This window comes from Muscardinus avellanarius, assembly GCF_963383645.1.
Source record: "Muscardinus avellanarius genome assembly, chromosome: 5".
In the NCBI taxonomy this organism is placed as follows: domain Eukaryota; kingdom Metazoa; phylum Chordata; class Mammalia; order Rodentia; family Gliridae; genus Muscardinus; species Muscardinus avellanarius.
In genome coordinates, this window is record NC_137790.1 from 77926293 (window position 1) to 77953028 (window position 26736).

General features: G+C 45.0%; 1 protein-coding gene and 1 pseudogene across 2 annotated transcripts in view; one reads left to right on the forward strand and one right to left on the reverse strand.

The window, feature by feature from the left end:
* The window catches only part of XXYLT1 (xyloside xylosyltransferase 1), a gene marked incomplete at both ends in the record, with an annotated part of 190684 nt that overhangs the window by 15231 nt on the left and 148717 nt on the right, over positions 1-26736 (forward strand). Inside the window, one exon of the mRNA XM_080695810.1 lies at positions 20809-20956. Coding sequence (XP_080551936.1) covers positions 20809-20956 — 148 coding nt within the window. The remainder of the gene's footprint in view (positions 1-20808; positions 20957-26736) is intronic.
* On the reverse strand, positions 673-9095 carry LOC308263121 (small ribosomal subunit protein eS1-like; annotated as a pseudogene). The gene is made up of 5 exons: positions 8959-9095; positions 3649-3833; positions 2016-2131; positions 1727-1890; positions 673-1247 (listed from the first exon to the last, which is right to left on the reverse strand). The product of its transcript is annotated as a small ribosomal subunit protein eS1-like (transcript).

Consider the following 26736-nt stretch of genomic DNA (forward strand, 5'->3'; position numbering starts at 1 on the left):
GCTAAATCTCACCCCTGTCTTCCTGAGTGGTATTTATTACCACACTCAAGAAGTTGGTGTGCTTTGTGGAATTTGATTTTGTACTTCAATATATATATTATATACATATACAGTGTTATATATACATATGCAGTGTGCATTGAATTACATATCTATTGTTTTTTATGTTTTAAGCTGTTAAATAAATGCTCTTATATATCCCTTTGAGTTTTTTTCATTCAACAGGATGGGTTTGAGATTTATTTCTGTTGATACATTTAGCTTTGGTTCAGTCTTTTGAACTGCTGTGTAGTATTCATTACGGACAAACCTCAGGTTACTCATTTTTTCTCTGAGAGTTGGCCGGGCAGTTTCCACTTTTTTGTTACCCCAAACATTGCTGCAGTGAATGCCTGGGTACACACCTCCATATGCAGGTGCGCTTGAGCCCCAGGTTGCACACTGGGAGGTGTTAGCTGACCTGGACATCGTGGTCATTTCTGCGGGACACGGGACACCATGGTGCTCCTCTGGGGGGCAGCAGCCCCTTTCCTGGCCCCAACCTGCTGTGCTCTCTCTGGCACTTGGACCAGACTCCCCCTTTTTTTTTTGTTTTGTTTTTCAAATAGGACTTTTTGTCTCTTTAAAAAATCTGAACTTTAAGCAGATTCTTGGACTGGTGGTTCCTATCCATCAGCTTGAATACACTTTAGCATCTGTCTCATCTCAGTAGCTTTTCCAAAGCTATATCTTCACCCTGAAGCTCCATGAGTTTTCCCAGTTCATACTTGGGCTTTGGCATTTTTGCTTTTCTAATGAAGACATTATGAAGAGGATAAATAGACTGGCAAGCTCTTTCTATGTACTTCCCAATGCTGTCTGGAATCAATTTATTGACCACTTCTGTTAAGTCAGTTGTCTACACCCCCTGGGTCATGATTTTCATCATCTTCCGGATTTGGCGGGCCTGTTGCTCTTGAGTGTAAGATTCTTTCATATCTGATTGTTGTGTTTTTTAGTAAAACCAACACAGATCAGGTACAGCAAATAACCATCCGTAGTCTTGACATCCATATGAGCTTCAGTCATGGTCTGCCATTTTCTGACCATGGAACATATCTTGGTGCGTGTTAGATTCATGCCATGGAAATTAGGCAGGTAATTTTTGCCCTAAACATCCTCAGTGATTAGCTTGAGTTTTCTAAGTGCAACTTCATCATGCTGCAGGTCAGCAAGGCTCACTTCAAACACATGACCCCTGGGGCCATCTGTGGGGAGCCATTAAGGTTTTCCCCTAAAAGAATATTTCTGACTCAGCTGACTGTCCTTTGCCCAGAGTCAACAAGGTTTGGGTCATAGAAGGTTCAGAGTAAAAGGTCTGAGAGACGATCAGGTGGTGATGTTCAGATCAGGTGGTGATGGCACAAGGGTACTGATTGACCTGCCTGTAATGTATGTGCTTTGGTTTGGTCTTTTATTGTATTCTGGTGGTGATAGCCCGAGGACATTGATTGACCTGTAACTGTATAAATACCTCAAGAGAAATAAACCTGTTGTCCGCCAGTAGGAAATACTGACCCAGGAGCAGGGGTCGGCCAGTAGAGATATCCACTCAGGAGTAGGCTGACGCCCCTCCCCCCATGTTAGAATTAAAAATTCTTGGAATAAAATTCTTAAGAGTTAAATTCTTTCCTCCTCATTCCTCTCTTCAGAACCCGTACTTTTGCCGGCTGGCTCCGGCAGCCATCAGATATGATTTTAGTTCCTTGAGTCCTTGTGACTAGTGTTTTTGCAATATTTCTTATTAGAATATAGCCAGTGCTTCACATCACGCCAGAGTTTATTAGAAAATGAATCAACCACTGTCTTGTTGGCTCCCTTCTTGCTGACTTTGGTAAGATGCTGTTCTTGCTAGCTGCTGTGGTGCTGCTCGGAGATCCAAAAGCTAGACTCCCTTTTCTTGATGTGGGTCTGGCTGCCTTGAAGGCAGGAGACAGAAACATGGAGCGACTTTGAGGACAGGATAGGAAGGAAACTTCGAGGGCAAACTTGCATGTCCCCTTAGCGCTTCTCCAGACGTTGTAGAGAGACTGGCCAGTCTCCGCAGAGTTCTCAAAGTCTCCGGGGTGAGTGCCGTGAGGAGGGTGCCCAGCTGAAGGTGGAGTTGCTTTTTATTCAGTCTTTTCTATTTTATTTTTAATACTTTTATGGGTGCATTATAGTCTCACATCATAATATAGTTCAGAGTGGTAGTGACATACATACACACGCTTTCACTCAGTTTTGACTCTGAGCTACACTTCCCATTGACCATCCCTGGCCTCCCTGGTTCTAGGCCCGGGGCTGTGAGGAGAAGCCCAGGGCCCGACTCTGGGGTGGCTCCCCCAGTGACTTGCCACTCAGCATTGCGCGCACCCTGGATTTGGTGGACCTGTACAAGGCTCCCTTCCCTGCGTGAGACACAAGGTGGTGTGTGTGGCCTCCTAGTGACATACATGGTGCTCACTCATTTTGAGTTTTGTGAGTGAATTAGCAAATTAGTGAATTTTGCATTTTTAATTAGCAAGTGGTCTCTGCCTTCCTGGCCACAGGCCGCTCCGCCTGAACCCTGTGAGGCCAGCAGGTCAGGGTGCAGGCCTGGCTTCCAGGGCTGCATGACCTGTCACAAACCAGCTCTCTGGCACAAACCAGCTGTGCTTAGTTAGTCTGTACTTCTCTATAGCTTGAGGGACTGTCCTCAGACCCAGAAGCTTAAAGCTAGTGCAGACTTTTGCTGACAGGCAGAAGCTGAGGACTGCCTCTGGCCCTTGGGGTGGGTGGCTCACGAAGGCCAGAGGCAAAGGAACACTTCTTTCTCTAAGAAGAGCACTTTGAAGGTCCATTTAGCACCATCCAGTACCGCCACTATCTGAAATCCTATTCTGCTAATTTTTACTGGGTTCCTGATGTGTGCCAGGCACTGTCTCAGGAGCTTGGGTATAACCACAGATGAAGAGACAGAACAGGTGAAAAGTAAAGGTGGGAAGAGGATTTAATGAGCTACGAACACTGTCTCCCTTGTTGCATGAGAAGCGAAGTAGCGGCTCAGAAGGGTGGGTTAGGTTTCTTTTCATCTCTTTGATCCATGAAAAGCAGATGAATAAATTATACAGCGTGCCGGCAGGTGAGTAAATGATATAGGATGTTAGCAGTGCAGGAGGGATCAGGAGCACGGGCGGTTGCAGGTGCTAATTGCAGGGCAGGGGAGGTGCCCTCCATTGAGGAGTGGCACTGAGCACGGCAGGAAGGCGCTAGCAGTGGCTGGGATTGGGGTGCAGGTGCCTGGGGGGCTTGGGGGAGCACAGTGGGCTGGCAGGTCAGAGGCAGTGGGGAGGAGGGTCACTCTGGGCTTGTGGTGGCTGTGGGAAGGGGAGACCCATAGGAGGCCGGCGTCCAGCTGGGGCAGAGGTGGAAGCTGTGTGGTGGGGAGCAGCAACGGATTCTGGGACCATCTGGGAAGGTGTTGTGATTAGGTTGAGGTGATGAGCTTGTTTACACTGGAATTGATTCAAAGGGCTCAGTACCCTCCCAGTGGCCTTAGGTGGCTTTGCCTATCCTGTCCGCTGCCTCCTGCACAAGGCAGGACACAGCTGTGGCGAGGATGGGATGAGCCTAGGTTGTGCGCCTTACCGCCTGACACACACTCTGTTTTAGTTCTTTGTAGACTCATGCAGGTGCGTCCTATGGCCGCCTCATGCTGTGTCTCTGAGCTGTACGCCTGCCCTGTGCTTTGTCCCTGGTGTAGGCACGCATCTGATGTGAGCCGTGTGCCTGCTGAGTTGCTGCTCAAAGAAGCAGTCTGTCCTGCACACCGCCTGTGGGTGTGGCCCGTGAGGGTAGAGAAGGGGCTTACTGAGTAGCACTAGAGGTCTGAGGTTCTGGTCTGGTGTCAGTCAGCCATGTGTGGCCTAGGGGAGGGTGGAGAAGGCAGGGAACTCAGTCCCTAGGACATCTCCTGGCTGCCAGTACTGTGCTTGGCATTTTAAATAATACATTGTTTCACCCACCAAAGGAGATAATGGATACAAATATTGTCTGTATGAACCGGTCATTTAAATATTTCCTTTAAACTGGGTGTGGTAGCACACTTGTGTAATCCCAGCATTCAGGAAGCTAAGACAGGAGGATCATTGAGCGGACAGCATCAGCTACTTACTGAGGCCCTTTGTAACTCAGTGAGACTCTGTTTCAAAAATAAAGAATAAAAAAATAGAGCTGGAGGTGTAGCTTAGAGGTAGAATGCCCCTGGATTCAATCCCCAATATTGCAAAAAAAAAAAAAAATCCTTTATAGTTTTTGCTAATACCCTAGATTGACCTGCAGTATTATTACCTACTTAATAGTTTCCTTTTCTCTCTCTCTCTCTCTCTCTCTCTCTCTCTCTCTCTCTTTCTTTCTTTCTTCCTTTCTTTCTTTCATGTGTATGGTACTGGGGATTTGCTGTGAACTTGCTCAATCGGGAATAATAAATCGGGCACTGAATCCGCTCAGGACCGAGATCCTCAGAAAGATGGACAAGGGCTTTGGTTGCAGTTCTGCAGCCACTTATCTGCAGCGATTTTTTCCCTTTTTATGAAATAAACTCCTTTAAGTTCCTGTTCACAGCGCTAAAAGTGGACATTCCTCTCCGGGAAAAAACTCTGAACATGGACAACTGCCTTCTGTGCAATTGACAATATTTTAATTTCCATCACCAGTACTTATACCCTATATCCCGTGTAAGCACCAAAGGACAATAGTGAGGCATTAAGTGTAAACAAGATAAACAGGATAAAAGAAGATCCATGGCGTCACACTTTAAGATTCGTCTGGGACTAGGTGATTACAGTCAGCCCCCTTGGCCTTTGTCATTGGAATCAGGTTTCTGGACTCACAGGTGAGCCCTAGGGGGCAAGGTCCGGAGGGAGTCCGGAAAGGCATCCAGGACAGGCAGGCGTCCATAAAGGCCGGGGTCACACCCAAAGTCCGTTTTGGGGAAATTCAGTCTTCTAGGAACTCCTTTGATCCTTCCAGAGTCTTTTTGTCTCTAGGGCTTAGTCCAGGCCCTCTTTTATCAAGATCCATAGGCTGCATTGCAGATTTGTCCGGTCCTGTCTGCTCTGCCATCCCCTATAAGGCAATACTTATATTACAGTTAGTAGACAGGGCAAAAACATTATAACACAGGTGATTGGATTTCTATAATTGTTCTTTAATGCATGATCTTGGGCTGACTTTTGAGTTTTTACTGTCCTGCTGCTGAGTCACAAATGGTAGGCTTTTGTTAAGGTAAGAGCTTATCAGCATTTCTTAAGGAGGAAACAAATGGCCCAGGTTCCAGAGACAGTTTTACATCTCTTTGAGAAATGGGGCAAGAGGTAGGTTTGCAGCTTCCCCTGCTGGCAGAGAGGTGCTGGGAGCTAATCTTTAGATCAAAGGACCTGCCTGCGGAAAAAACCAAAAAGAATTTTGCAGCCCCTGAATTCTGGCTGCCCTTTATTAGAAAATTTATCTTTCATGGACTCAACTTCTTCCACAGTCCTAATTCTTGGGATCCTGTTTTAGATCATCGGAGCTTATTAGTGTAGAAATCTAAGAGCAGGGAGTATTTTTTGCCAGAGATGACATCTCCTTCCTTGGGGCATGGCCTCCATGGGCCTTGCTGAATGCAAGCGTGAAACGCTTGCATTTTGCCGAGGGGGAGACGGTGGCAGGGATTGAATTCGGGGATATTCTATCTCCCAGCTACATACCCAGGCCTATTTTATTTTATTTTAAAACAGGGTTTTGCTAGATTGCTGAGAGTCTTGCTACTACTTGCTGAGGGTGTCTTTGAACCTATGATCCTCCTGCCTCGGCCTCCCAAGTACTGGGATTACAGGTATGCACCATGGTATCCTCCCTCATATGGATTTTAATTGACTTGGTTTTTTCTCTTCTTCTTAGCCTCTGCATAGGTATAACTGTGAAATAAAAGTTCTAAAATGTTTTCACCATGTTTTTTAGTATTATACACATCAAGATAAAGTATTAACACTATTGGCCTGTGTTCTCTTAGGTTTTTCCATTGTGCCCTGTAAAGGTTTGTGTACATTTTGGGGAGCACCGGCCAGGGACTTTCATGATCTCAGGAGGGCAGGCAGCCTCTGCCCTGAGCCTGACGGTCTGAGCTCAGCAGGGCGCTCTGGAGGCCATGGATCTCCTGCAGGCTCCCTATCTCTGAGAGCCAGGAGAGGCGTGGGGAGCCAGTTGGGACTAAGGCACACAGCACCTTTGCTAAGTTGCTGAAGCTGGCTGCGGGCCTCTGATCCTCATGTCTCAGCCTCCCCAGTACTGGGATTACAAATGTGCACCACTACACTGGGCTCAAAGTTTTTTTTTTTTTTTTTTTTGTGGGTTTGGGAATGGAACCCAGGGGCATTTGACCTCCGAGCTACACCCCTGCCCTATTTTTTATTCCTTATTTTGAAACCAGGTTTCATTGAGTTGTATAGGGCCTCACTAAGTAGCTGAGGCTGTCCGTGAACCATGATCCTCTGGTCTCAGCCTTCTGAATGCTGGGATCACAAGTGTGCGCTACCACACCCGGAAAATAATATTTTTTAAAGCAAACAGCCCCTGTGTAGTGGGTATTATCATTCCATAAGTTGCTGTGTTTTGTAAATCATGAAGTTTTGCTTTTTTTACATTAAGTAGTAATGTAAAAAATTTCTCTGACAGTAGAAGCCAATTTTCCACCCCTTAAAAGGATGGGACAAGATTGGGTGGGTAGCAAGAGAAGATGCTAAGATGGAAGAAGAGGGGACACTATGAAGTGTCTGAATGAACTATGGCTACAGTCTAGTTCTGGACTGTCCCCCAAAGGCTCATGTGTTGAAGGCTGGGTCCCCACACAATAGGAGGATTTTGGGCAGAAACTGGATCTTGAGGACTCTGATATCATCACTGGGTTGATCCATTGATGGATTAATATAATGTGGTGGTGGCCTCACTGGGAGGTGGCAGACACTTTGGGAGGTGTGATCTAGTTGAAGGAAGTAGTTAGGGGTGGGGGGAGTTGTGGTATGCTCTGGCCTGTTCCTCTCCTTCCCCTCCCCATTTCCCTCTCCTTCCCTCCTTCTCCCTCTCCCTCCCTCTTCCCCGTTCCTCTCGCTCCCCTTCTCTTTCTCCCTTTCCCTCTCCCTCCCCCTCCCCCTCCTCCTCTCCTTCCTTCCTTCTCTCTTCCCATCTCCCTCCCTTCCCCTTCCCCCTCTCCTTCCTTCCCTCTCTCTTCCCATCTCCCTCCCCTTCCCCTTCCCCCTCTCCTTCCTTCCTCCCTCTTCCCATCTGCCTCCCCTTCCCCCTCCCCCTCTCCTTCCTTCCCTCCCTCCCTCTTCCCATCTCCCTCCCCCTCTCCCTCTCCTTCCTGGTTGCTGTGAGCTGAGCAGCCTCCCTCCACCACACCCTTCTGCCATGATGTTCTGCCCACCCTCAGACCCAAAGCGATGACCAGCCAGCCATGGATTGACTCTCTGAAACCATGAGCCAAAATAATGCTTTCCTCCTTTAGGTTGTTATCTCAGGTATTTTTTTTCCAGTGACAAAAAGCTGATTAACACAGCTGCCATAGTCATCTTACTCACCAAAGTGTCCACCTATAGATCTGTCCAGTCTTCTTCACCAGATTCTTTGACTGCTCTTTTTTATGTGGGAAGCATCCCAAGACCTATAGCCTCCAAAGAACCTTGCAGTTTTACAAGTGACACTCAAAAGCAGGCACTGCTTCAATCAGGCAGCAGGCAGGGCCTCACCGGGGTACTGCCCACTCTCCCATACCCTGCCTGGAGGCCTGAGACGCTTGTCTTCCTGGCCAGCTGGGCAGCTATGGAAGTTCAGTGGACCATGCTAAAGGGACTCTGGAGGTGTGTCTGTGGACCTCTTCAGCCATGCCAAGCCTTTGGCCACTCCTAATGTCACTGTTAGCAGGCCACGAGCACACACAAAATGAATCCACAGTCTAACTCGGGACACCCACCCCTACCCCGTGTTCTTGAGAGCCGCCTATGGTCAGTCATAACCAGGCTGCAGGGTGCATAGGACTCATCTCCTCTGTGCTCCTCCTCACCCCTGAATGTGTTCCTTTTCTCCTCCCCTCTGACTCCTCCTGATGCTCCGGGACGTGAGTCCTGGTGCTCCTGGAGCATGATTTGGCAGGCTCAGGTGTTTGAGGATGGACAGAGCACAACACCCACAAGACAGGCCCACCTTTTTCTCACTTATTTATACATGCACACCCTCTGCACATTGTTATGCCAATAAAATCTTCAAGTCTTGATCCACCTGCCAAAGACCCTCTTGCCCTTGGGGGTGAGAAGGTCAAAGAGAAGAAGGGAATGAGAAGAGAGTTGGTGTAGAGCTGGTACAGTGGCACATGCCTGTAATCCCTGTAATGGGGAGGCCAACCTCAGGAACTTAGTGAAACTCAACACCTTAGTGAGACCTTCAGCAATTTAACCAGACCCTGTTTCAAAATATAAAATTAAGAGGACTGCAGGTATAACTCAGAGGTAGAATGCTCCTCGGTTCAACCTGAGTACCAAAAAAAAAAAAAATTAAATTTAAATTAAAAAGCTAGGTGTGAGCTGGGCGTGGTGGCGCACACTTGTAATCCCAGCATTTGGGAGGCTGAGACTGGAGGATCACAGTTCATGGACAGCCTCAGCTACTTAGGCCCTCCGCAACTTAGTGAGATCCTGCTCCAAAATAAAAAGAATAAAAATTAGGGCAGGGGGTGTAGCTCAGAGCTCGAATGCTCCTGGGTTCCATCCCTAGACCCGCAAAAAAAAAAAAAAAAAAAAAAAAAAAAAAAAAAAAAACACAAAAAACCCCAAAAAACTAGGTGTGGTGGTGTGCACTTGTAGCCTAGCATTTGGGAGGCTGAGACAGGAGGATCATGGTTCACAGACAGCCTCAGCTACTTGCCCTGGCTCAGTCTCTGGGGGCAGGGCCCCAAGATCCATGTTTTCGCACAGCTCCCCAGGAAAGCCTGTGCACACTGAACCTGGAGACCCACAGACCAGGGCACTGGTGAAGCCAGCAGACTTTTTGAACACGCTCATCCTGTGGTGTTCTCTCTTGGGTTGGCTTCCTTTGCATCCTACCCTGTCCTGGCCATACAGAGGTTTCAGAGAACTGTCTTTGAGAAAATGTTAACTCTGTAGAGGTCCCAGTGGATCTGGACCTGGTGCTGCAGGTGTGAGGCAGAGATGGAGCTGGAGGAACCCGATGTGTGTCCCTGTGCTTGGATCCCCATGGTCAGGGGCGAGAGGAAGAGGGAGGGGGCTGGAGACTTTGAACTGCTGTATAGTGGGTCATGAGAGCGGTCCTTGGAAATCAGAAATTGGACAGACAGGCTTCTTGATTCCTCTTCAGGTGCTTGCACTTCAGCCTGACAAAATTAAATTCCTTTTAGGACTTTTGCAGGAGTGGTGCAGTCACATGAGGGGGGGACTCAACTGTGGTTCTTTCTTTTCTCATAAAAACTGCATTTCAATTACTATTTTTTACCTTTTCTATTTAAAACTAACAAATTCAGAGTTTGTTTTTGTTTTTTGTTTTTTTTACTTATCATGGGATATCTTTCTTTTCAAAGTGAGTTAAAGTTAATTGGAGGGGAGTTATCAGCTACTGATAACTGATGGTGTTTTTTTTTTTTTACTTTTTTTATTGGTGCACTGTATTCATACATCATAATGGGATTAAAAAAAAAACTTTTGTAGACTTACTTGCACACATCGCCCAATTAGCCCCTACCCAATTCCCACCCCGTTCCCTCCCCATCCCTCCTTCCCATGCTTGGCTTAGTGGTTGACACCTAGTATTATAGCAATTTATCCAAAATTAATAATGATAATCTCACAGAACAGTTTCATTTGTCTGATACCAAGCTTTTGATGACTTAAAGATAACATTTCAATATTTCTTTTTGCTTTCTTTCTTACCAGAGAATATTTTTTCAGGTGAAACTATCATACATTTATTTACTTATTTTTCAGAAAAAAATCTATCCTAATATGGAATATGGACTCTAGATACCCAAAACGATTTTGAAAAATAACAAAGCTAGAAGATGTATATTTTCTGATTTCAAACCATATAAAGCTACAGTAATTGAAACAGTGTAGTACTGTTCTAAAGGCAGATATATAAACCATTGGAGTTAAATAAAAGCCTAGAGATAAATTCTTCCATATATTGTCAAGTTATTTTTGACAAGGTTTCCACAAACATTTGGTGGTGGAAATAATAATCTTTTAACTAAATATTGTTGAAAAATAATACTTACATGGAAAAGAATAAAATTGGACCCTTACCTAAACCATATACAAATATTAACTCAAAATAGATAAAAGACCTAAATATAAATCTTAAGACTATAAACTTTTAGAAGAAAATTTGGGTCATTAAACCTCACAACATTGAAATTGGTAGTGATTTCTTGGATATGATTTCAATGGCACAGGCAACAGAAGGGTAAACAAACTCCCTAAAAATTAAAAAAATATTGTATATCCAAAGACAATGTAAACAGAGGTAAAAGTTACTGATAGAATGGGATAAAATATTTCCAAATGTTATATCTGAAGGTATATTAATATTACAACTAGATATAAAAAAATTAGCCACAATAAAAGCAAACAATACAATTTAGAGATAGGTAAAAGACTAACATAAATAATGAATCTCCACAGATAACCAATCTTAGTTGTCTGTTGGATGGAAAATCTTGTTTCTCTGGTTCTGGTGTGTGTTATTTATTTCTTCCTTGTAGTTAATCTCTTTGAGTATTTTCTCTAGCACTGGTTTTGAAGACATAAATTCCTTTAGTTTCTGTTTGTCATAGAAGCTTCTTATTTCCCCATCTAATTTGATAGAAAGTTTTGCTGGGTAGGAAATTTTTGGCTGGAAGTTGTTTTCTTTCAGTGTTTGGAATATGTTACTCCAAGCCCTTCTGGCTCTCATGACTTGGTTTGGGAAGTCTGGAGTGATTGTAATTGGTTTGCCTCTGAATGTCACTTGGCTCTTTGTTTTTGTTGCCTTTAAGATTCTCTGCTTGGCTTCCACATTGGTCATTTTGAGAATTATGTAGCATGGGGATCCTCTTCTCCGATCCTGTCTAAAGGGGGTTCTATAAGTTTCCTGGACCTGTGTATCGACCTCTTGCTCTGTGTTTGGAAAATTTTCTGCTATGACTTCCTTGAAGAGATTGTTGATCCCTTTGGTTTCACCTTCTTTTCCCTCCTCTATTCCAATTATTCTTAGGTTAGCTCTCTTAAAATGGGTCCATATTTCTTCAATGTCAGATTCCTGCTGTTGGATATTTTTTTTCTAGATTAGAAACTATGCGTTCATTTTTGGATTGCTCATCTTCTAAGAGTGAGATTTTATTCGCCATGTAGTCTAATCGGTTGTTTTACTTTGAATTGAAGCCTTCATTAATTGCATCCTTTATCTCTTTTTGGCTCTCTCTGAATTCTTTTCTAAACACCTCTATTATTTCTACAGTTATTTTCCTGATTTGATCTTCTAGAAATCTCTGAATTTCTGTTTTATCGGGTTCTGATGTTGTGGGGTTGTGGGCATTCACTGCTCCATTGTTATTCCTCTTTCCCATGATTTTGGAAGTTTGTGCCTTCTCTGGGTTCTTCCCTTGGGTCACTAAGACTTCATTTAAGGTGCTCTGGATATCAGTCCCCACTACTCCTTTACTGGTTGTATCATAGAGTCTCAGACCCAGGGAGTCAAATGAGGCTGCTTTAGACCATGGGGGGTGCCAGGTTGGGCGTTCTCCTATGGTGTGATATCTCTACCACTGCCACTCCCCCACTGGATCAAGTCCCTGGGAGTGCAGTACTGGGATTTCTCCTCTAGGGGCCACAATTTGACTCACTGTTGATGAGTGTGCTGATGGAGCTATAGTGGACTCGGTGAATTCGCTGCTGCTGCTGCCGGTGGCAATATGGCGCCGCTGCCACACTCTCGGCTGTGAGGCTGGCATATTTCTTCTCTGGTTTTCTGCTCCGCTCTGAGTCCCTGCAGGGTGCGCTGAGCCCAGCCACTGGGAGCTTTAGATGCTCCCTGCGCTGAAAAATCTTCTGAATCCCACCCAGGTGTTCCGCAGCAGCTCACCTTGGCTCACTGTCCACCGCTCCTCTCTGGAGCCTGGTGGGCTGTTGAGTCTGATGGTGTTTTTTTTTTTTTACCTTTTAGGGTTTTAAAAAAAATTGATAGATCTGTTGCTTAGCTGTTCAGTGACTTAACTATAGCTGTTCAGTCCAGGGAAACTTTGTTTAAGGAAACACCTTTGGTATATTTTCAGACATAAAAATAGAGCACAGTTACCCTGAAGCAGCTTGCAGGCTAGGTATACAATTTATTATATAATACTGACAAAGTAAGATATTAGAGTCTGGCTCTGCTGGACATTCTGACCAGCAGTTAAAGGTGAAAAGGAAAGCCATGCTCTTGAAGGTATAGGATAAGTTCCAGACAGGAGAAAGTTCTCTCCTTGGGGTCAGGGATGTAGAGGAGGGGGGAGTCCTGATATGGGAAGGAGCTCCTGAGTGCTTGGCTCCTCCCAGGAACAGGTCTTACAGGGCCACTACTCTGTTTTGGAACAGATCCTCACATCTCCCCTTTTCTTGGGATGCTTGGTCTCTGCTGTCTGTGACATGCTGTGCCGAGAGATGGATGAACAGCAGGGAGCAAGACGGACTAGGTCCTGCCCTCAGGACATCTTACAGGCTAGTGATGATCTGGAGAGAGGTGGATACTAATAACTAAATACTTAAAACTTTAACAGGCACATGGTGATAAGTGTCATGAGAAAATGAATCTGCTAGTGCAGCAGCCAGAACAGATTGTGTGTATGTGGCATGTGTGTCGTGTGTGTGGTGCACATATGCATTATTGGTTTGTGTGTGTGGGTTGCTATATCTTTTGGGTGAGGGAAGACTCAGAAGGTGACATATGCACTGAGACCTGAATGGCTGGAAGGATCCAAGCACAGCAGAAGATAGTGGAGCATGCTTTGAATTGGGTTTGGGGGCAGGGAAGGCAGTCAGTGCAAAAGCCCTGATATATACAAGTGTCTGGCATGTTTGTGGGATAAAGTGACTGCCACTTTATTAGCAGACTTTTCTTTTTCTCCTAGAAATAAGCCTTTGTATTCATAGTGCAGAGCAGCAAGAAAGTATTCCCCCCACCAAAAACAAACAAACAAAACAAAAAAAATTTTCCTATTTTTACTCTAACTCTTGTTGGAGCCTCTGAGATCACTCAGTAACGTGTTTGTGGATCTTTCCCGTCTTGGGAGGTTGTGGGGGGAACCATCGCCTGCACTGTGGCCCACTCTGTTCCCTCTTGCTGCCTTTGGAGCAATTCATTCTAACAGGTGACTTGCTCACTCTGAGAAGGAATAGGCATATCTCCTCTTTGAGAATGTGCCCAGTGCTTGTTGCCAGGACAGGCCCACCTGCTTCTTCTCCATGTTCTCCCCAGAGTCCTATGAGGCTGAGAGCAAGGGGCTGGTGTGGGGAGGGTCTTATATCCCATTGTGGAGCAGATGTCTCTACTTAGTGACTTTTTCTGATACATTAATATCTCTTTCAATTTAGAATAATGTTTAATCTACCTGTGGGTTGGATTGCTTTAGCAACTTTAGAAGCACTGTTTGCAGTAAGCCTCCCATGCTAAATATGAAGAGTGTGGAGGGACCTTCTTCTGGGTCTGGGCAGACTCTAGCAGAGGCTGGATCGAGGTGAGGGCTGAGCATGGTAGGAGGGGGACCTAGAACCACTTTCTGTCAGGTCAGAGCAGTGCAAGCTGGGTATCTCCAGTTACTGTTTGTGGTGTCTTGGGATATCATAAATATAGAACATATTCTTTTCTCAAATGTAGGTATTCTCATATGGAAAAGGCATTCTAACTGTATTATAATGGAGAAATAATGCCACCTGCCCTTAATCTAGTGCCTACAGCATTCCTCAGGAGAGCCCCATCAGACAGCCACCAAGCTTCTTTCCCACTTTAGGATAAGCTGGGACACTTGAGTATTTAGTTTATTTTTGATTGATTTTTAATTTTGCATTATAACTGTATAATGCTGGGATCCACTGTGATGTGTTTTTATATACAGGTGACATAATTTGGTCTATTTCATTCCCTAATAACTCCCCTTTCTTTCCCTTCTTCCTCCTCCTGATCCCGATCCTCTATTGTTTCCCTTTTATTTTCATGACCCCTCCCCCCCTTCCCTTTTTCTTCTCAAGCTTCAACATATGGAAGAAAACATTTGTCTATTGACTTTCCGAGTCTGGCTTATTTTATTTAACCTGATGTCCTCCAGTTTCATCCATTTTCCTGCAAATGGCATAATTTTGTTCTTCTATTTGAGTATTTTGACCAGGATTACCAGTTACCTAAATGGCATGTTAGCAACAAACCTGGTGCTTATACTAATGCACCACTCAGCCTCTTGAGTCTGCCACTGACTCCCCATCACAGGAGAGATTCCAGCCCAAACCGGGTGCTGCTGAGTGAGGGTAACTGAGCCAGGCAAGCCTGCACCACTGGTGGGCATTTCTGTTGATAATGGTATGCTTTCTGGCTGAGTGCAGATGTTGTCCCAGAATCCTTCCTACGTATGCTTGGCCAGCCCTCAGGACGTGTTGAGAGTGTGCCAATCCTCTCACAGTCTCCGGGTTGATGGGTCCAGGCATTCAGTGGGGTACACCAGGAGTGGTACCCTCCCTGAGGTGTGTGCTGTTGCTCTCTCTCCTCCTGCAGCTCTGCTGGGGACAGCTGCTGGCTGGCGCAGCGTGGTGCCACTGCCTGCAGCTGTAGGACTTGCTGCTCTTCAAGCAGCCATAGGCTTGCCTGGAACCTGGTGTCTCCCTGTGCTTGGGGGCAGGCTCTGCCATCTGCCGTCTTGGCTTACCAAGTGATAAATGAGTTTTCCCCGCCGTGAGCTAAGGGCTTGGCATCCCTTTAGGTCCCCAGTGAATACTTCGAGGAGCTGTGGCCTGGCTCCTCTGGCCTCTCTGTGCCAGTGAGCACTGGGCCAGGTTGGCAGAGACACTGGCATCTGCCTGCACCAGGCTCTACTCTGGCTGGTCTCTCGGGCCTCCAGGGACCAGAAGTGTCAAGAGTGTGCTCTGCATGGCAGAAAAAGAGGCAAGCTTCCCTTTTCCCTCTCCACCTCCCTCTTTTAAAAACTGTCCTTTTCAAAAGAGTTGAGCCTGCCTACCTGCGTGCATGTGTGCCTGCTTGCTTCCTTCCTTTCCTCCTCCTCCTCCTCCTCCTCCTCCTCCTCCTCCTCCTCCTCTTCCTCTTCCTCCTCCTCCTCTTTCTCTTTCTATCTCTATCTCTCTTTCCTTGTACTGGGGATTGAACCCACCAGGCATTCTATCTCCAAGCCACACCCCCAACCCTATTTTATTTTTATTTTGAAACAGGGTCTCACTAGGTTGATGAGAAGCTCACTACTTACCAAGGCTGTCCTTGAACCTGCAGTCCTCCTGTCTCAGCCTCCCAAGTACTAGGATTACAGGTGTTTGCCACTATACCCAGCTAAAGTTGAGTCTTTCTAAAGTCCATTATGTTACATAGCATTTTCTCAATTACATACTTTATTCTGAACAACAAAGTACAGTTTGACACCTTAGCCAAAAAATAAAAAAGCTGTAATCTATTGAATTTGCATGCTTCTAAAAGTTCCTTGATGTAATTAACTAAAAAGAAAAGGAGGCAACAGAATTTAACAGGCTTAATTATTATTCCTGGTGGGGAGTTGACCTCATAATTATGAGTGTGAAATACTATTATAAACAAATTATTTATTTATTTATTTATTTTGCGGTACTGGGATTGAATCCAGGGACATTCTACTACTGAGCAACACCCCAGCCCTATTTTTATTCTTTATTTTGAAATAGTGTCTAAGTTTCAGAGGGCCTAAATATCTGAGAGTGGCCGAGAACCTGCAATCCTCCTGTCTCAGCCTCCCAAGTATGGGATTACAAGTGTACACTAACTGTACCTGGCTTAAACAGACATTTTAAAGATCACTAATACAAGGAAGATGAGCAAGTGACTTCAAATATATGATTGAGCTGGGCGTGGTGGCGCACGCTTGTAATCCCCGCGCTTGGGAGGCGGAAACAGGAGGATCACGCAGGTTCAAAGCCAGCCGTGCTGGCTTAAGAGACCCTGTTTCCAAATTAAAAATATAAAATAGGTCTGGGAGTGTAGCCTGGAGGTAGAAGGATTTCCAGGAACCCCAGTACCCCCCCCCCACACACAAATATATATATGCAAAAACCAACTGCCTTGGTGATATAATATGGGTAGTGTTGTGGGTTGGGGGACCACTTCCAATAACAACATCCTGCATGAGTTCAAAGCTGTGTCCCCCATGTAAAAGGGCTGGTGAGGGTAACGTGCTTGGGTGACTCAGCTCACTTGGGTAGGGCACATATGGAGGGTTTGAGAGAAACTATTTTTCAAGCTGGGTACAGGAAAAGTAGTGTTTATGGTTGACAGGATTTTTATTTTAAGTATGTGTGTGTAAGTAAATTAATAAAGGTTATAAGTAGTGATCTGACTCTTTTTTCCCCATCCCTTAAAGCCATATATTTAAGCTGGCACACACCATTGCTTTATCACTGGCTGATCACCTTCCATCCCGGGGGAGTCCCTTTTATATTCCTGCTTTCCTAGGTTATATGGTAATTCTTCCTGTAGTTTCTGAGGTGGGGACAGCAGTGTGTGTGTGTGTGTGTGTGTGTGTGTGTGTGTGTGGCATTTTTTTCTCTCCCTTCCCTTCTCTTTTTCTCTCTTCACCCTTGCTTTGCTGCCCTGGGAGCTCCCGAGTGGCCAGCCCTGCACTGTCCTCAGGCAGGTCCCACTTTGCAGACCTGTTTTGGTCTTTGGGAGGACTGGGCACTTTGATTCATGCTTACAGCATCTATGGATTGCTTTCTGTGGCATAAGCATATTCCATAGAACATATTAATTCATCTTTAAGGAGAGTTATTATATGAAATATTCATTGGAGCAGGCGTCACAGTACAGCTCTTGGAACAAATGTACTGAGTACAGTTTGTCCTCATAAATCCATTAATGCTGATGGGATACAGTTGTCGCCTGTGAAGCTTTGGATGATTTGGGGCTGGGGGGAGTGAGCTGGCCGCCTGCACCTCTGCCTCCAGAGCTTGGCTGCGGCTCAGTAGGCCCTGCTGAGTGAATTGCACACGCACATTCATTCTTTCTAAATGAACACAGAGGCTCCACTTCTGAGAGCGCCCTTTTGTTTGCTTTCAGCCTCTTTTCCAGCTCCTTGCAATGATTGGAGGTAGAACGAGGCTCAGAAGGAAGAGCTGGCTCTGGAGTGATGACTGACTGGTGAGGGGTGCAGGGGACCAGGATGGGGGCAGGGCCAGGATGCTGAAGCTTAGACATAAGAGCAGTTTCAACCCTGAGCTGGGTGCCTTCCTCAGATAACCCTAACGGCCACCATAGGAGGTAGGTGGTGTTGTCATTCCTGTTACCCATGAATAAGTCAAGGCTCAGAGAGGCCTAGTAACTTGCCCAAAGTTGGTTCCTTTAGTTTAGCAAATCTCTGTTGATGGCCTGGCATGTACGTGGCCAGGGGCTAGATGTGGCACAGAGCAGTAGCAGCCCCTGGCCTCAAGGAGTGCCCCTTCTGCAGGTACAGAGACGAAGACCTGAGGCAGGATTGTGGCAGTCAGCGAAGCCCTGCGGAGATGGGTGCAGGAAGGGCCTGATGGATTGTGAGAGGCTGCAGGAAGACTGCACAGGAGTTACCAGGCAGATGGAGCTGGGGACAGAGTCCCAGATGTGGGAAGAGCAAGGATGGATATGTGAAGACATAGGACCTAAAGGTGTGGCCAGCAGGTTGGGAGATGCCTAGTCCAGTTCTGCTCAGTACAGGGAGGAGAGAAAGGGGAGGAGGAAGAGCCACTGGCAGGGCTCTGTAGTGTGCGAGGGGATTTTGAGTGGGTATGACAGTGGGGAAGCAGAGAGAGAGAGAGAGAGAGACAGACAGACAGACAGACAGACAGACCCACCTCAGCACAGCTACCTCCAGAGGATAAGGTCTGAGGGACATTTTACTTTCAAACCATAACACCAAGGAAAGAGAAATGAGTTGTACATTTGGAGAATGTAGAGATACAAAGTCTGTTTGGAGAGGAGTGAGGTAAACCTGTCAGGGAAGTCACAGCACAGGGCGGAGGCAGCAGATAGTGCAGGAGGTCCTATGTCTTTAAATTAGAAAGGTCCAAGTTAAAGAATAAAAGCAGATCCAGAAAAAGGATAAAGGAAACATTACCTCAGAAGTCAAATTTCCAGAAACTTTTTTTTTAGCTGGGTACAGGGATGGAACCCAGGGGCATTCTACTTCCGAGCTACACCCCCAGCCCATTTTTTTTTTTTAAACAGGATCTCACTGAGTTACAAAGGACTTCACTAGGTAGCTGAGGCCCTTTGTCTGCGAATCTGGATCCTCCTGTCTCAGCCTCTCAAATGCTGGGATTACAAACTTTAAAAAGGCTTTTATAAAACAATATACGATTTAAGCTGGGCATGGTGGAACACGCTTGTAATCCCTGTGCTTGGGAGGCAGAGACAGGAGGATCATGTAGGTTAGAAGCCAGCCTTGCTGGCTTAAAAGACCCTGTTTCCAAATAAAAATATAAAAATAGGTCTGGGAGTGTAGCCCGGAGGTAGAAGGGCTTCCAGGAACCCCAGTACCCCCCCAAAAAGTATATATATACATACATACATACACATATATGTATATGTACATATATACACACACATACACATATATGTATATATACATACATACACACATACATACACATACATGTATATATACACACATACATATATGTATATGTACATACATACACACATACATACACATATATGTATATATATACATACATACACACATACATACACATATATGTATATATACATATATATATATACAATTTAAAGCTACATAAAGCAAGTTTTATCAAACAATGAAGTACACAATGGTTAAATATTTTTCTAAGTTTAAAAGTATTTTAGAAATTTAAGGAAGCCAAGGAGAAAAGCATACATGTGAACTAAAAGAAAGAGGTTAAAGAAAAATACAGATTAAGAAAAAAGATATCTGAGAAATAAATACAGGCCAAAAGCAGGGCCCAAAGTAAGGTGCAGCAGACAGTTGCTTACCACCACTCAGGTCTGTGACATGATGACCGAAGGCTCTGGGCATGTAGGAGCTGCAGGAAACCTGGGCAGAGTGGAGGGCTAGGGCAGAGGTAGAAGACAGACTGGAGACCACCTGTTTGTGAACTTGCTGGATATCGCCCACATCTGTCCACTCTCCCGCTAGCAGGGCCACCATCAGCACAGGTGGGCTGGTTGGAGGCTCACATGGCTTCTCTTTTCGCCGCTGACACCTGTTCAGGTGGGTCCTTGGGCTGGGAGTTGGTGTAGTACAGAGCAGTCAGATGGCATCTAGGAGGCTTGTCCTACTCTGTCACCTGCCTGGGAATTGGGCAGTAAGAAGAGGCCATCAGCAGATACCCTAGAAGGGTCAAGGAAGGAGGAGAAACATACAGGCCCTGGCTCAAGTGCTGGTTGTATGTAGTGGTGTGATCTGATGCTGTGGGGCACATGGAGTAACAGGGAAAACGTGCAGGACAGAAGTGAGTACAGCACGTAGCAATATGGTACTCTATTGGGATGAAGCTAGAGTGAGTTGGACCAACTCCAGGTCCCATTGGTGTCCTGCCTACTGTAACCACTGGCCGTGCTGATGTCTCTCCTTTGCTGGTCACTGTTCAAGAGAGCCTGTGTTTAGTGGAAGGAACATGAGGCTAGGAATTGGAAACCAGGCCAAATCCTGACTGTGCTCTTGTTAATTATGTGACTGGTAGCAGAACCTCTCTGGGCAGCTGCTTTCTCATTTGTAATCTGAAATGGGAACAGTGATCTCTGCCTCACCAAAGTCGTGGTTGTCATGGAGACCAGATGCATATGGCGGATCATCTCATGAACTATAAAGCTCCGTGCAGCAGCTAGTGGCACATCGAAGCTTTTGAGTGCTCTGAGGAGAGTGGTACCTGCTTATTTCTCGCCTCTCATAGTACCTCTGGAGTGTCTGAGCACTCAGCAATGCTGATGGAGTTGGCCAATGAGCTTACATCAACCCTTGGCATGGCATGTTCCTGATTCCATTTTTTGGTGGTTAGTCCTTTCATTGTTTGTTTGCACTGTTGGGCAAGGGAGGTAGAGCTGGAACATTTGGTGCACCTGGGGCACAGAGGTAGTGGCCACTAGGAGGTGGTGATGCCCAAGAAGTGTTGGCCACCTAGCCATGCAAAGGATGTGAGCTCCAGGACCAGGCACTTTAATGTGGCTTCCTGTCCCAGGGACAGAGCTAGCTAGCTTCAGGGTGGCTGGGCTTGAACTTAGAAAGCAGAAAGCATCCTGGGAGCGGTTCCCATTCCCTGACCTCCTCTCACTGCTCTTCCTCTGTACTCTGCCTGTGCCCATAGCCAGCCTCTGTACTGCCTTGACTCTGAATCCTCCCTATTCTCCATTTTCTTAGTTCTCAGACCCCCAACCCCAAAATCTCTTGCTTGAGACTCTGTCTGTTTCTGCCTCCTGGGCCAGGTGTGTATCAGATGTCTGGAGCCCAAGGTGAGAGCCGATTGGCTGACAACTGGGGTTTTCCTTTTCCCACTGCAGGTCATTTTCCATGATGTTGCTGTGCTGACGGACAAGCTCTTCCCCATCGTGGAGGCCATGCAGAAGCACTTCAGTGCAGGCTCAGGGACCTACTACAGCGACTCCATCTTCTTCCTCTCGGTCGCCATGCATCAGATCATGCCCAAAGGTAACTGGACAGAGTAGCAGTGACCCCAGGGCATCTGACTGTGTTCATTTCCCTGGATTCTGCATGGCCAGTCTCATGTGTCAGAGGAAGAGCTCTGCTGAGACATGAAAAAGGGCACATGAGGAGCCAGCCAGGTCCCGTGGGCAACAGGGCTTCCTGCACTGAGAATCTCGGGCAGCCTCTGGGTTGCATAGCTCCTGGGGCCCGGTGATAAGGACACAGTTGTGCAGTATGGTGTCCCTAGACTGCAGCTGTGAGTCTACTCCTTGCTCTTTTAGTGCCCCCACTTCCCACGACTTAGTTTGCTCATCTATGGAGTGGCAAATTGAACTAAGGTGATATTCCACCCAAATTTGTGATCCTATTTTACTTTGAATCTGTACTTATCTGATTTTAAAAGATGAAATGTGGATGTTAGAGGCACAGAGCCTTGGAAGGGCCTCACTTTTGGGGAGTCCATGGCTTTTTGATTCTCTTTCCAGTGATCCTCGATTGGTTCTGGAGCTCTGGATATCACCCAGTGTCTGGTCATGGTGAGCCATGACCCAAGCCTCTTTGGAGTGAGAAGAGGTGTCCTGAAGCCTTGGGGTCCAAATGGTGGCTGTTGACATGTCCAACAGTTTCCCAGCCAGGTAGGACTTGATAGTCTAGGTGATACCAGGACACCTGGTAGAGAGCCACCACCCAGCAGGCTGGAAGAGGCCTGGCCACCCAGGGACTCAGGCGTCGGAAGTTGAACCTCATCTTCTGTTGGCAGGTATTGCATTCAGGGAGGTGCAATCAGGTATCCCATCAGTCTCGGTGAGACTGTCTTCACAGGCAGGTTCTAACACCACAGAGAACTCTGAATATGGCCTGAGTTACAAGGTAAAGGCTCAGGGAGCTCCACTGAGTGGAGGAGCTGAAGGAGAGAGGAGATGAGCTTTTCCAAAGGGCACAGGGAGAAGAACTGACATTTAGGATTCTTTATAGAAAACCAGTTGCAGCCCTGTCAGCTCACCAAACCCTTCCCTAGTTCTGAGGTGACAGGTAGAGCTCACTGAGTGCCTGTGTCACTTGCCCAGGGTTATGGCCTTTTAAGGGGCACAGCTGGGATTTGAACCTAGGTCTATCTGGCTTGGAGTCCTGCATCTCCAAATAGCAGGCATTTCTATCCCATTGGGTGGCCCATATGGGGCTCCTGGGCAAGCTTAGCGCAGGTGTGGCGGAAAACTCCAATTTGGGGAGGGCAGGTTCCTGTTCTCCCAGGTCCTAGGTGGAAGGCAGAGGTCGGTGCTAGTCCCAGCTCTGACGCCAGCCATGTGTACCGTTGTCTCTTTAGGCCTCACCTTAGTTTCTCCACTTGTAAAGTGAGGGGCTGTACCAGTGAGCTGCTTCAGCCTGCATTCTGAAGATCCAGGGTTATAAGAGTCTCTCCAGGCTTAGCATAGTTCTGGGGAGTCCAGAAAAGGGAAGTTCTACCCTCATCCCACCTCTGGCATGCCATACTGGTGCACCCTACCCTGCTCTTAGCCACTCTGTCTTGATCTGCTGTGTGTGACAGACTTTGGCATTGGATTCTGTTGGGTCAAAGGATTTTATGGCTAAACAGGTTTGAAATGGCTCAGCTAGATGGGCCGAAAGGGTCTAAGCAACCCTGTTGTACCAGTATTGGGAATAGCCTAGGAAGATTTGAGAAAGCTATGATTATTAATATATTTCAAAAATTGGGTAAGGGGCAAATCTGTGCAAGGACTTGGTTTCTGCCTAAAAGTAGGCAACTATTCCAATGTAAATTAACCTAGCTAAAAGTAATTAATAAATCATTAGGAGAGGAGAACTAGGTGTTTCTCTATCTAAAGATCTACATGATATCTATCTAAAGATCTACATGATAATCTAGGGAGGTTGGAGCAGGGTTTGACCTTCGTCCTTGAAAGGAGACACCTCGCCACACCTTGCTGGAGGAGGTACCTTATAGAGTTAAGGGGAGGTACCTTACAGGGACGTTCACTACCTCAGAATTATGTAAACAAGATGGAGGTCATGGGTATAAAAAAGTCGAGTTCATGTATTCATTCGTGTATTCATTCAAGTCACCCCTCCATGCCGGTTTGGTATGGAGGTATACCTATCCTCTGTATTTCAATATATTAATAAACTTCTTTAAATCTTCAGCAACTGTCCAAGCTATGCATATTTATTCTTAGTTTAGGACAAGAACCCGCGGTAATTTTCTGTTTTTGGTCGTTTTGGGTTTTGTTGTGGTTTGAGGGAAATTGTGTCCGGGACCCTAACGGGTCCCTGGGAACAGTTTCCCCACAACCATATTCTCTCAATCCGTAACACTGTCATCATAAATGCCCTGGCCATCCTCCATCCCTTCCCTCTTCTGCTGGGCCCCTGCCCACTGGGTGCCCAACTCTAGGCCAGGCTGTGTTTTGGCATGCCCAGTGGGAGGTGAAATGCAGCTCCTGTTTGCAGGGAAGAGAAGATTCCTCTGCCCCAGCTGTGGGGAAGCCAGGTAGTGAATAGAGAAGGCCAGGTCCCTGGCAAGTTTTCTCTGGCCTTCCAAGCAGTGGGGAGCCTGAGCCAGGAAGGCCGCTCAGGCCCTTTTCACTTTGCCTTCCTGATAGCCTGGGCTTGTGGGCACCATGCCTTCAGGGAAGAGGCTTCCTGGGAGCACTGCTGTGCATATCAGCAGATGGGTTAGGTTATGGGGCTTCCCAGGGTGGGCTTTGGCCCTCCCAGGGGCTTGCCTTGGAGTGTGGAGGGAGCTGTTTTAGCACAGATGCCCGGTTTTGTCTTTAGCTGAATGATAACACATTTCCAGAGATTTATTTTCGCATATGCCTAAGATCTGCTTCCTAAGAAAGGAGTTGCTAGGAGTTACTAAAACTTGAGAGTCATAAAATGAAAGGAGGCAGCAATGGTGCTTCCTGTGGCATCTGGGGTGTGCTCTGCAGGAAGTCTGGCTGCAGTTCAGCACTTGGCTGAGCTGGGAGTTCCTACTGGGCAGGTCCTTTGGAATTCCTGCAATTTTCGGAAGGACGCTTTGTTTTCAGACATCATTAGCATTGTCTTGAGATGGTGGTGGTTCTTTATTTTTATTGCACTTTTTTTGTATTTATTTACTATCTTAGACATGACTGTTGTTTTGTGCTTTGGTTGATGATTTTGATCTAGTAAAATTGCTGTATTCTTGCTATTTGGGTTCTTTCATTCCTTTCCTTTCCTGGCAGTCATTCTTCTGTTCTCCTGGAAGTGAGGATGGGGTGGGTGGGGCATGAGTGCCCCCCTGCTGGGGAAGGTGGGTCAGCCAAGGGGGTGCTCCCTGACTTAGGAGTCTGGAGGTCTTGACTGGAGTCCAGAAATGCAGATTATTCTGTGTCTGGACCTCTCTCCCTTTCCCCTTTTAGAGAAGGGTCACCTCTTTATAAACTACTTTTAAAATGTTTATTTCTCCCACCCCCTGCCCTTTATGCTGAGGATCTGACCCAGGGCCTTGTGTATGTTAGACAAGTGCTATACCACTGAGCCACATGTCTATCCCTGTTTACTTCTTTTTCTATTTAATTTAATTTAATTATTTGATATTGAAAATTGAACTCAGAGGCATTTTGCCTCTGAGCTAGCCTCTCAGCCTTGTTTTGCTTTTAATTTTGAGAGAGGGTCTTGCTAAATTGCCGAGGCTGGCTGTGAACCTGCAATCCTTTTGTCTCACCCTCTCAAGTATTACAGGTATGCACCACCATGCCCAGCTTCTTTTTCTTTTTTAAAAGTAACATTCATTCATAAAATATCTGAGAACAGTATTAAAATAGAAAAACTGTATTTCCTTACTACCATATAAACATCATCATGGTTAATTCTTTGGTTATCTTGTAGTGTTTTTCTAACACATAGCATTTGAAAAATTTAGGCAAATTAGGAATTATAAACTTTATAGTCAGATCATTTTGAGCCTTTTATATAACAAGATATGAAGTCAAGCTTTCAATTCAACTAAAAAAAAAAGAAATGGTAAAAGCAAAGCTGTGACATGATTTTTCTAATTAATGGCACCCATCACCATTTTCTTTATAATGATGGCCTTTGGAAATTTTTGGAATGTTTCCATTGAATACATGAAGCTTAATTCAGTTGATCAGTGCTTTGTTCTCAGCTAGCTGGATGCTTTCTGCTTTCTAATATAAATTAAACTCTGATGACTGTTACATCCATAAAGACAGTTTTCTTTCTTTTTTTTTGATGATTTTTTAAAAAATTTTTATTGGTGCACTGTATTCATACATCATAGTAGGATACAAAAAACTTTTGTAGACATACATGCACACATCGCCCAGTCAGCCCCCACCCGATCCCCACCCCATTCCCTCCCCATCCCTCCTTCCCATGCTTGGCTTAGTGGTTGACATCTAGTATTATAGCAGTTTATCCAAAATTAAAAATGATAATCTCACGTAACAGTTTCATTTGTCTGATACCAAGCTTTTGATAACTTAAAGATAACATTTTAATATTTCTTTTTGCTTTCTTTCTTACCAAAGAATATTTTTTTTCTTTTTCTTTTTTAGGTGAAACTATCATATATTTATATATTTATTTTTCAGAAAAAATCTATCCTAATATGTAATATGGACTCTAGATACCCAAAACGATTTTGAAAAAGAACAAAGCTAGAAGATATATATATTTTCTAATTTAAAACCATATAAAGCTACAATAAATGAAACAGTGTAGTACTGTTCTAAAGGCAGATATATAAATCATTGGAGTTAAATAAAAGCCTAGAGATACATTCTTCCATATATTGTCAAGTTATTTTTGACAAGGTTTCCAAGAACATTTGGTGGAGGAAATAATAATCCTTTAACTAAATATTGTTAAAAAATAATAATTACATGAAAAAGAATAAAATTGGACCCTTACCTAATCCCATATACAAATATTAACTCAAAATAGATAAAAGACCTAAATATAAATCTTAAGACTATAAACTTTTAGAAGAAAATCTTGGTCATAAAACGTCACAACATTGAAATTGGCAGTGATTTCTTGGATATGATTTCAATGGCACAGGCAACAGAGGAGTATACAAACTCCCTAAAAAATAAAAAAAAATATTGTATATCCAAAGACAATGTAAACAGAGGTAAAAGTTACTGATAGAATGGAATAAAATATTTCCAAATGCTATATCTGAAGGTATATTAATATTCCAAATAGAAATCCTAAAAATTAGCAACAATAAAAACAAACAATACAATTTAGAGGTAGGTATAAGACTAACATAAATAATGAATCTCCATAGATAACTAATCTTATTTGTCTTTTGGATGGAAAATCTTGTTTTTCTGGTTCTGGTGTGTGTTACCTATTTCTTCTTTGTAGTTAATCTCTTTGAGTATTTTCTCTAGCGCTGGTTTTGAAGACATAAATTCCTTCAGTTTCTGTTTGTCATGGAAGCTTCTTATTTCTCCATCTAATTTGATAGAAAGTTTTGCTGGGTAGGAAATTTTTGGCTGGAAGTTGTTTTCTTTCAGAGTTTGGAATATGTTACTCCAAGCCCTTCTGGCTCTCATGACTTGGTTTGGGAAGTCTGGAGTGATTCTAATTGGCTTGCCTCTGAATATCACTTGGCCCTTTGTTTTTGTTGCCTTTAAGATTCTCTGCTTGGCTTCCACATTGGTCATTTTGACAATTATGTGGTGTGGGGATCCTCTTCTCGGATCCTGTCTAAAGGGAGTTCTATAAGTTTCCTGGACCTGTGTATCAACTTCTTGCTCTATGTTTGGAAA